We start from the raw sequence: 11,427 nt of genomic DNA on the forward strand, positions 1-11,427 counted from the left end.
GTCCGATCACGTGACCTACAATTCTTCCCTGCCCACCCTCTGAAAAGTCTTTTCTTCAGAGCTGGCGCAGAGACACTGGCGGCTCATTGTTATGGGAAGCCCAGGTAACCCTTCTAAAGCGCGCTCTAGCGCCGGCGGCTTAGTGAGCGTAGAGAGCGTATGGAAGGCTAGCTGGGGTGCGCGCACGTAGAACGTAAACCCGTAAGCGCCGTTCCTCGCAGAGATGCGGAGGAGGGGAGAGGCGTGGAGGAAGAGAGGGAAGTTGGCGCATGCGCTTAACTCTGACGGGTTTGAAATGGCTTCGGTGTTAGCCGGGACCCGATTCAGGTGAAGGTCTGGTCTTCGCGGTTGGAGCAGCAGGCGGCGGAGCCGGGGTCCTAATATCCTATCGGATCCGCTGAAGGGCCAGGAGCGACCGTTTTGGTAGCACGGCGTCCGTAGGTCGGCGACGGTGGGGCTCTCGTGGGACTGGGGCGGGAGGGCTATGGTCCCTTTTGTGCGGGTCGGAGCAGGCCCCGCGCGGCAGCCCCTCCCCCACCGCCTCGTTTTTTCGGCCCCCCTCCCCACTCCTCGGTTCTTCAGGTACACCCAGCGCCCCTCAGCCTCGGCTTGGCGGTTCTAGAGGCACTGCCGAGCGCCATCCCTCACTTCGGAGTCGCTAAGCTTTAGCTTCCCGGCCTCCGGCCCAGGGCGTCGGGTGGCTGGCGGCGGCGCGGGTTTTGGGGGATAGAGGCTCTTTGCCCGGCCTGGAGGTTAAGGGGACCAGGGCTTTCAGTAGTCCTCTCTTGGCGCTTCGCCCAGTCTCGTGAGACGGAGGATTCCGCCTTCTCTGGTCTGCGTCCCGCGAGGAGCTGGGGCTGGAAGAAGATGGATGGCCGAGCTCTGGCCCCTCCGAGTCGCGGGGGGAGGGAGAGGGTGCGCGGGCTTAGATCTTGGCCTTTCCTGGCTTGATTTTGGGGGGAGGGGGTCTTAGCGATTGTTCTTTAGGGGACATCCGTTATTTTCAACCGTTTTTCCCCTCGAGGGAGGGGAGAAGGAAAAGGAGCTCCTCGGCCCCTTTCCAACCCGAGAAAGTAAGATGTTCGTTATTTAAATGATAGTCTTAAATACTCACTCAGTGTATCGTCCCAATTTCCGTAATTGGTTCCACCACTTTCAGTCCCCAATTGATTGCCAAAAGAAACACGCAGGCTCTATTTTCTTTGAACCTGAGACTGTACTTACTAAGAACTGGGTAGATAACAGCACATGGGTTTTCTGTTAAAATGTGACAGTTTGTAGTCACGGAAAGAAGTGCCTTTCTTGTGAGTCTACCCCTAATGTATTGAAATTTGGGGCTTTTAGTGAGCTGCTTGATGTAGAATTTTTTTTGCTACATATTGGACGTTTATATGTACCTCGTTATTTATACTAGAATTTAGGAAGATTTCCTTGACAAACTTTTCTTTAATAACACTTTCATGATATTTATAGTTTCAACTTTAAAATGTGGATTATTTTTCTTAATAGATTGCTGCTATAGAAGACAAACAAGTGAAGGTGTTTTTCCCTCTTTCATCATGGCTCAGTTTGGAGGACAGAAGAATCCGCCATGGGCTACTCAATTTACAGCCACTGCGGTATCTCAGCCAGGTCAGGCCACTGAACACATGTACTGTAAACTTGGGGGTTGGGGGAGGACGTGAATTAGGCTGTGTGTGTGATATTGTAAAATGTTCCTAAATGACGTATCTTTTATTTGTGAAGCTTTTAAAAAATTGATGGATCAACTAGCACAAATCTGTTTTACACAGCAGTTTAGATAGTTCTATATAGTTTTTCAAACATATTGATTAACTTTTATTTGATTTAAATAGGCTAGCAGCTATTCATTGATTAGAGGTTGTCATTTGGAATGTTAAGATGTCAGTATGCACATGCTATACTGAAAAATAAATGTATTAAAATTTTACATTTTATGAAAAATTATATATGACTGGTTTTCCGTTGTTAGAGTTTAAAGTGGCAAACCCAGTTCTAAAGAATTGATCAAGCAAAGGAGAAAGATAAATAGGTATAAAAGAGCAAATAAGTATTTACATTTTCAAAATAAGGTCAACAGATAATGTCATTGAAAATGTATCAATAAGCTGCTTCTGTTTGCTTTAAGAAGGTTTTTTGTTTTTTTTTTTTTAACCATTTGATTTAAGGTTTGAATCTTAGAGAAGTATCCCAAGGATTCTACAGTATGAATTTCAGTTTCTTTGGGTACCCCGAAAAGTTGCAGCTTTTTCTGTTAATTTGAGTATATGTTTTATTTATGACATCTCTAATACTGGTTCTTTACTGCCTTTTACTTAAAATGTCTATTTTAGTAATTCAGGGTCGGTTAAAGAGACCCTATGACCTTCTGACTGGGTGTTATAAAATTTGGTGGACATGATTATCTTGTTAAGTAGGGGACCGTTCTTAAATGGATGCTTCGGAGTTTTTTTGTTTTTTTTTTTTGTGGTTTACTTTCTTGGGGAGAGGCCTGTCACATCAGCTTCGGAGTTTTTATTGTTACTTTTCATTTGCGGGTTTAAATGGGCAGTTCTGCAGGCAACGAGATTATGAAATAATAGTTATAGATTATATTTAATTCAGATCCAGGTAGTACTTTATGTTAAATAATGGGGACTCTGGTGTTGACGTAGTTTTTTTGTTTTTTTTTTTTTTTTTAAGATTTTATTTATTTATTTATTCATGAGAGACAGAGAGAGGAAGAGGCAGGGGGAGATGCAGACTCCCTGCTGGGCAGGGAGCCTGATGCAGTGCTCCATCCCAGGACGAGGGATCCATAACCTGAGCCAAAGGCAGACGCTTAACTGACTGAGCCACCCAGGCGCCCCTTGACTTAGTTTTGAAATGGGAATTGTCAACAGTTACCTTATGTCCAGAAGCAAGTCCTATGACTTGTATTTTGGTCTACTAAACATGTTTTACCTGGCTTTTTCAACATATAATTTGCTTTGTTTATTTAAAACAAGGTCAGGAACATAATATTCCGAGTGACATTTGTTTTTGAAGGATTTCATTTATTTATTTGATAGAGCAGGAGAGTAGGAGTAAGGGTGGGGGGAAGCAGGCTCCCTACTGAGCAGGGAGCCTGATGAACCTGATGTGGGGCTCCATCCCAGAACCCTGGGATCATGACCTGAGCCAAAAGCAGATGGTTAAGGAACTGAGCTACCCAGGCATCTCTATAATTTGTTTTAAGTTGATTTCTGTATTGTTCCAGTTAAATAGCTCTTCAGGGGGGAATCCTATTGTCTGTAGCTCTTAACATTTGTATTGTGGGGTGCCTGGCAGGCTCAGTTGGTTGGGTGACTGCTGAATGATCTCAGGGTCCTGGAATAGAGCCCTTGTAGGGCTTTCTGCTCAGCAGGGAGCCTGCTTCTTCCTCTCCTCCCCACTCATGGTCGCTTTTGCTATCTCTGCCTCTCAAATAAATAGATAAAATATTTTTAAAAATTTATTGTAATTACTTAAATTTACATTATACTTTTTTTGTTTTTAAGATTGAACAGAGAAGACACCAGATGTTCATGAAAATTATCAAACACAAAAGTCAGTAGTAAATATAGATCTCCCTTTTTGGCAAGAGTCCAAACATAAATAATGGGATTTGTGTAAACAGAGCTTTTATTTGTGCTGTAGGAAATTTTTATGGGTTTTCTTAGACCTTGCTGTTAATCAGTTTTTCCAAATCAAATTTTATTGATTCGTCATAACTTCAGTAAGTAGGCCAAGTGTTCTGTTAGCATATGTCTCTCTTAGCTCTCCTGTAAAAATCCTGGAGAAGGTTCTAAAGAGAACTCTCTAGTGATACTGTTTTTATTAAAATGTTTATTTTCCAGGTGCTCTATTTCAGGCTGTTTCCTAAAGCTTGCTCTTTTCTTACCTTCATCTTAAAGCCTTATTTGTGTCTAATATCTCATCTTATTAGCTGATTTTCAGAGCCACACAAATTTCTGTAAAAGTTAAATTTTCAATCCTGAGGCAATTAAAATGAGTTTTATTTACATCTCATCTAAATGGAGAATTCCCCCCCCCCCCCCAGGTAATCTTTACACCCAACATGGGGCTTGAACTTGCAACCCTGAGATCAGGAATCACATGCTCCAACTAGGTGAACCAACTAGGTGCCTGTGAAATAGAGAACATTCTAACCTAATTATAGTACCTCAAGTTTTCTCCTAGTAGCTTCAAGTACAATTTGAGAAAAAATTTCAGTGAAGGACATATAAGGACTTAATTTGGGCAATAGTGTAGATGCTGGATTTTTATTCTATTAAAAAAAATAATGCACCCTTTGAACTATTCCAGACATATTACTGTCAGAGGCTACTGTCATAAATAATCATGGAACAGAAAAAGGTTAACTGAGTAATTCAACTTGAATTAAGTATTTTGATCTCTCTGCCTATATTTCTGACCCTTTTTCTCCTGAGAACAGTATGAAAATACTACTCTTTTTGTATATAACATAACATGATTTTGTTCAGTTAAAGTCTTTGCTCTTCCATTTTCTGGCAAGGATATTTTGCATTTGTACTGACCTTGGAAATTCTCAGCTAAAGTGATCTAGATTTCACTACATTCACATAGATGACTGATTTTTTTTTTTAATTTATTCAAGATTTTATTTATTGGACAGAGATCACAAGTGGGCAGAGAGGCAGAGAGAGAGAGGAGGAGGAGGAGGAGGAAGCAGGCTCCCTGCAGAGCAGAGAGCCTGACGCTCCATCCCAGGACCCTGGGATCATGACCCAGGCTGAAGGCAGAGCCTTTAACCCACTGAGCCACCCAGGCACCCCCTGATGACTGATTTAAAATAATATAAAGGGGCACCTGGCTGGCTCAGTTAGAGGAGCGTGGGACTCTTTACCTCAAAGAGTCATGAGTTTGAGCCCCATGTTAGGTGTAGAGAGTACTTAAATAACATAAAAAATATATATTAAAAAATTTAGGGACGCCTGGGTGGCTCAGTTGGTTGGGCAGCTGCCTTCGGCTCAGGTCATGATCCCAGCGTCCTGGGATCGAGTCCTGTGTCCCGCTCCTTGCTCAGCAGGGAGCCTGCTTCTCCCTCTGCCTCTGCCTGCCATTCTGTCTGCCTGTGCTCGCTCTCTCCCCCTCTCTCTCTCTGATAAATGAATAAAATCTTAAAAAAAAATTTAGTAAAAGCAGGCATGCTAGCAGTATAATACTGAAATATTTGGTAAAATTGAAGATCAGTGTATGGATTGTTACTGATTAATTTTGAATTCCTAGATGTTATTATCTATCATCTTTGGTTTTCTTTTCCTTTAACCCCCCAAATCAATCATATATCAAATCTTGACTTTTTTCTCCTTTGAAAATGCCCCAGGTATTCTCTGTTTTACATTTGGATAATTGTCATAGCAGCTTTCTCTTGGTTACAGGTCATATGCTAAAGTCTCTCATCTAACTTTCAGGTCCTTCTTTGCTTTTCCCAAATGTAATCCATAGTGCTTACCATAGATCCTTAAGTCAGGAAGCTTTTTTCCTCATTTCTCACTTGGTAGTGTTACTCTTTATTATCCTTTATTCAGTGTGTGTTTTTTTTTTTTTTTTTGAAGACTTATTTATTAGGGGGCACCTGGATGGCTCTGTGCGCGTTAAGCCTCTGCGTTCGGCCCAGTTCATGGTCTCAAGGTCCTGGGATCGAGCTCCACATCTGGCTCTCTGCTTGGCAGGGAGCCTGCTTCCCCCTCTCTCTCTGCCTGCCTCTCTGCCTACCTCTCTGCCTACGTGTGATCTCTCTCTCTGTCAAATAAATAAATAAAATCTTAAAAAAAATAAATCTTAAAAAAAAAAGACTTATTTATTAGAGAGCAAGTGTGTAGGAGCAGAGGGAGAGGGAGAAGGAGACTCCCCGCTGAGTAGGGAGCCCAATGAAGGGCTCCATCCCTGGACCCCAGGATAATGACCTGAGCCAAAGGCAGATACTTAACCGACTGAGCTAACCAGGTGCCCCTCTCTTCTTTAGTTCTAATTGCTTTAATTTGCTTTCTTCTCTTACATACTGGATATGCTACTTCTTATTTCTCTTTCAGTTTCAGTGTATCTGTCAGATGTGATACAACTAAAGTATGATTTCTTTCTTTTTTTTTTTCTCCAAGTAGGCTCCACACCCTATGAGGAGCTCAAACTCATGCCCCTGAGATCAAGAGTCATATGATCTACCTACAAAGCCAGTCAGGAGCCCCTCCTAATTTCTGTCCAAGTCAAACTATTTCAAAGCAGGATGGGACGTGTCCTAGATTCTATCTCAACAACTTTATCAGATTAGGAATTTGAGGCCTAGAAAGGTGAAAGTTGTTTAGATTTTTCAGATGGTCACAGGAGAGTTCATGTTAGATCATCAGAATTATGGTTCATTGTATCTTCCATTATTTTTACTTATCTAAAAAAAATATCTTCAAGGATTTTAGAATTCATTTCAAACTCCTTGGGATGGTATTTATGATGTTCCATCTTTCCAGCCCTATAGAACATTTCTCCTACACTGAAATAGTTCTTATTATTTCCCTATTTTTTCCATCCCCTAGCTGAAGTGCTGTGATATATATTCAGTGACAGTCATATTTGTTTCTAGAACTTTTAGGTTTGAAAGTTTAACAGTTTCCTGTGTATAAGGAGATTGAGAGAGATAACTGGTGAACCACTGATTGAATCTTTATGAGATTTCATTTTCTTTCTTTCTTTTTGTTTTTTTTAAAGATTTTATTTATTGGGTGTCTGGAGGGTTAAGTCGGTTAGGCATCTGCCTTAGGCTCAGGTCATGGTCCCTAGGTCCTGGGATTGGGCCCCATGTTGGGCTCCCTTTCAGGGAGTCTGCTTCTCCCTCTCACTTTGTCCGTCCCCCTGCTTGTTCTGTCTCTTTCTCTCTCATCGCTCACTTTTTCAAAATCCTTAAAAAAATAAAAGTTTTTAATTCTTTTAGAGTGTACATGTGAGTCGGGGAGGAGCAGGTGGGGAGAGACAAGCATATTCTCTACTGTGCATGGAGCCCAACCTGGGCTCGATACAATGACCCTGAGATCATGATTTGAGCTGAAATCAAGAGTCAGACATTTAACTGACTGAGCCACCAGGTACCCCCTGAGATATTTTTTAAAAATTATTTTTATTTTTGGGCACCTGGTTGGCTCATTTGGTTAAGCAACTGCCTTCAGCTCAGGTCATGATCCTGTGGTCCTGGGATCAAGTCCCACATAGGGCGTCCTCTGCTCTGCAGGGAGCCTGCTTCTTCCTCTCCCTCTGCCTGCCACTCTCCCTGCTTGTGCTCTCTGTCAAATGAATAAATCTGCTCAAAAAATAAAAATAAAAATTAATAAAATTTATTTCTGTTTTATGTACTTGAACTCATGAACCCAAGATCAAGAGTTGCATGTTTCACTCTTTTTTTTTTAAAAGATTTTATTTATTTGACAGACAGATCACAAGTAGGCAGAGAGGCAGGCAGAGAGAGAGGAGGAAGCAGGCTCCATGCTGAGCAGAGAGCCTGATGTGGGGCTCGATCCCAGGACCCTGAGATCATGATCTGAGCTGAAGGCAGAGGCTTTAACCCACTGAGCGACCCAGGTGCCCCTCTTTTTTTTTTTTTTTTTAAAGATTTTATTTATTTGAGAGAGAGAGAAACAGTGAGAGCATGAGCCAGGAGAAGGTCAGAGGGAGCAGCAGACTCTCCATGGAGCTGGGAGCCTGATGCGGGACTTGATCCCAGGACTCGGGTCATGACCTGAGCGGAAGGCAGTTGCTTAACCAACTGAACCACCCAGGCGCCCTGCATGTTCCACTCTTTAGCTACCCAGATGCCCCACCGATTGAATCTTTAACTCTTTGATTAATTATAATAGTTTGTAGATTTGACTAAAAACATTTGCATTTGTATCTGTATGTAATCATCATAATATTGAAATGTGGGGAATGAATTAGTATATTCTCCCCTATTTCTTTTGGACCATTTGTAAAATGACTGCATTCTGGTCATAGAGAAACATGAACTACTTCAGGAGTTAAAACTATAGTTATAATGTGCTTTTCAACAGGCAACTGAAGCTAATGCCGATACAGTTTTATTTATTTATTTTTTATTTTTTTATTTTTAAAGATTTTTATTTATTTGACAGACAGAGACCACAAGTAGGCAGAGAGGCAGGCAGAGAGAGTGGAGGAAGCAGGCTCCCTGCTGAGTAGAGATCTAACGTGGGGCTTGATCCCAGGACCCTGAGATCATGACCTGAGCTGAAGGCAGAGGCTTTAACCCACTGAGCCACCCAGGGGCCCCAATACAGTTGTTTTAAATATGACTCCATTTTTCCTGCCTCTTTGTTTTGGCCCAGTTGTCATCATTTAAAACCACAACCTCTTGAATCAGCAGCTCAGATTGTTAAATTCCAGAATTCATGGTCTTTTTCAAACAAATAATAGCTGATATGCTATGTATACTTAACTTACATTAGTTACGCTTTAATGGACTTGATTATTTACAACTCATTTAGTAGGAAAAGATTGCTCCTAGTATTGGTTTAAGCCTGTTTAAACACTGCTTATGCTAGTAGTAGCAAATAGTCTCTAAAACATTTTTCTAAGAGTAAAAAAAATACCCATAAAATTTTTTTTTTTTAAAGATTTTATTTATTTGTCACAGAGAGATATCACAAGTAGGCAGAGAGGCAGGCAGAGAGAGAGGAGGAAGCAGGCTCCATGCTGAGCAGAGAGCCTGACGTGGGGCTTGATCCCGGGACCTGGAGATAATGACCTGAGCCAAAGGCAGAGGCTTAACCCACTGAGCTACCCAGGCACCCCTACACATAAAATCTTTTAAGGTTCATTGTTAATGCATACTTTTCCCCCTTAAGTAAGTATGCCTTACTTGTGCTCTTATCCAGTGATAGCTGCATTAACATCAAACTACAGGGGCACCTGGGTTGCTCAGTTACAGGCCCACCTAAGCACCTGCCTTCAGCTCAGGTCATGATCCCAGGGTCTTAAGATTGAGCCCTGCATTGGGTTCCCTGTTTAGCGATAGGGAGCCTTTTCTCCCTCTGCCACTCCCCTGCTTGTGTTCTCTTTCTCTGTCTCAAATAAATAAAATCTTAAAACCAAAACAAAACTAGGAAGCCGGGAGTACTGAGTGCCCCATCTTTCTATCCTAACTTTTCTTTTTTTTTTTTCTCCCTGTCCTAACTTGAGCATGCAGCTTTGAGGTTTTGGACTTTATTTCAGGATGACTCATCTTAATAAATATTAAAGGTAATAAGGATTTTTAAATTTAATAGTGAGTTTGATAAGATAAAGGGACAGCAGAAAAGGGACAGGCTTCTCTTTTGTGGTTTTTTTTTTCTTTTCTCTTTCGTGTTTTAATGGTGTGTTCACTGGTTGGTAATCAGTAAAACTGCTAGTATGTCATAACACAAGTGTGTTTCAGTCATATGAAACTGATTTGACATTCTAGAAAATGATATAGAATTTACATTTGTCCTTAAACGTTTAAAAAAACTTTGGGGCGCCTGGGTGGCTCAGTCATTAAGCATCTCCCTTCAGCTCAGGTCATGATCCCAGGGTCCTGGGATGGAGCCCCGCATTGGGCTGTCTCCTCAGTGGGGAGCCTGCTTCTCCCTTTCCCACTCCCCCTGCCTGTGTTCCCTCTCTTGCTGTCTCTCTCTGTCAAATAAAGTCTTATTAAAAAGATTAAAGATAAATTAGTCCTTAAGTTTACTTGTTTACCTGGTAGCCTGTGGTCATCTAGGGGTCATTTCATAGGTTTGTCTCTGGAAGTATTGATACACAGTGTAAGCATATCTCTTTTAGAAGGGTCACAAGACCTTCAGCGATCATGTTGAATTAGGTATAGATATGTGAACAATTTTGTTGTGGATAATTGGAAAATACCTCCATTCGACAGGTGTTTGGCCACTTAGGTGGAGAGAAAGATTAAATCAGGGATTGATACTTTTATGATATGCAAATTACAGGATGATCTTACAGAATATTGATTATAATTCACAAATACTCAAGGATAGTTTCTCAGATAACCACAAAAAAGGAGTATTAATAACAAAATACACTTTATTGACAGTAAAGTCTAAAATACGAATGATTTATTTTATTTATTTTTATTTATTTGAGAGAAAGCGAGAGCACAAGCAGGGGGGACAGCAGAGGGGGAGGGAGAAACATTCCCTGATGAGCAGGGAGCCCTATGGGGGGTTCGATCCCAGGACCTGAGATCACGACCCCAGCAGAAGGCAGATGCTGAACCATCTATCTGTGCCACCCAGGTGTCCCTAAAATAAGAATTTTATTTTTTAGATTTTATTTATTTATTTGACAGAGAGACACCCAGAGAGGGAACTCAAGCAGGGGGAGCGGGAGAGGGAGAAACAGGCTCCCTACTGATCAGGGAGCCTGATGTGGGACTTGATCCTAGGATCCCAGGATCACGACCTGAGCTGAAGCAGAGGCTTAACTACTGAGTCACCCAGGTGCCCAACAGTTGGCTTCCACTCAACGTCTGGCTGTTAGTAGTGTTTTGTTTTGTTTTGTTTTGTTTTTTAAGATTTTTATGTATTTATTTGTCAGAGCACGAGAAGTTGGGGCAGCATGCAGAGCAGGCAGAGGGAGAAGCTGGCTCCCCACTGATCAAGGAGCCAGATGCTTGGGACTCAGTCCCAGAACCCAGGATCATGACCTGAGCTGAGGGCAGTGACGGTCATATTTAACTGACTGAGCCACCCAGGCATCCCTATTAGTAGTTTTTTGTTTGTAGTTTGTTATTAAAGATTCTATTTATTTGGGGCACCTGAGTGGCTCAGTCAGTTAAGCATGGGACTTGACCTCGGCCCAGGTCTTGATCTCAGGTCGTGAGTTCAAGCCCCATGTTGGGCTCCACACTGGGTGGGAAGCTACTTAAAATAAAAAAAAAAAAAAATTTTAAGATTTTTCTTTTAGAGTAGAGGGGGTGTAAGCTTATGTGTGTGGTGGGGGAGGGGCAAGCAGACTTCATGCTGAGGGCAGAGCCCTAAGCCAAATCCTGACCTGAGCCAAAACCAAGAGTCAGACACTTTAACTGAGCCACCCAGGACCTAGAGATACTTTATTTTCCCTTCTAAGTCCAAAGGCTAGTTTTAAAAATTGAATGTCACTTTGTCTGATTTACAGAAACATTAATGTTTATTTATTTATTTATTTATTTAAGATTTTATTTATTTATTTGACAGAGAGATTACAAGTAGGCAGAGAGGCAGGCAGAGAGAGAGAGGAGGAAGCAGGCTCCCCGCTGAGCAGAGAGCCCCATGCGGGACTCGATCCCAGGACCCTGAGATCATGACCTGAGCCGAAGGCAGCGGCTTAACCCACTGAGCCACCCAGGCGCCC

The 11,427-nt window shown here is 42.0% G+C and overlaps 1 protein-coding gene across 3 annotated transcripts in view; it reads left to right on the top strand.

The window, feature by feature from the left end:
• The first annotated feature begins 226 nt into the window (after window positions 1-226).
• Window positions 227-11,427, top strand: part of CCAR1 (cell division cycle and apoptosis regulator 1) — a 66,043-nt gene continuing 54,842 nt past the window's right edge. For 2 of the 3 annotated variants that reach the window (XM_059397571.1, XM_059397573.1), the window contains exons 1-2: window positions 228-441; window positions 1,510-1,632. In XM_059397571.1, coding sequence (XP_059253554.1) covers window positions 1,560-1,632 — 73 coding nt within the window. In that variant the 5' untranslated portion in view covers window positions 228-441; window positions 1,510-1,559. Of the gene's footprint in view, window positions 452-1,509; window positions 1,633-11,427 lie in introns of all 3 variants that reach the window. The other variant, XM_059397572.1, reaches the window with a different exon arrangement.

This window comes from Mustela nigripes, chromosome 4 (assembly GCF_022355385.1).
Source record: "Mustela nigripes isolate SB6536 chromosome 4, MUSNIG.SB6536, whole genome shotgun sequence".
NCBI lineage: Eukaryota > Metazoa > Chordata > Mammalia > Carnivora > Mustelidae > Mustela > Mustela nigripes.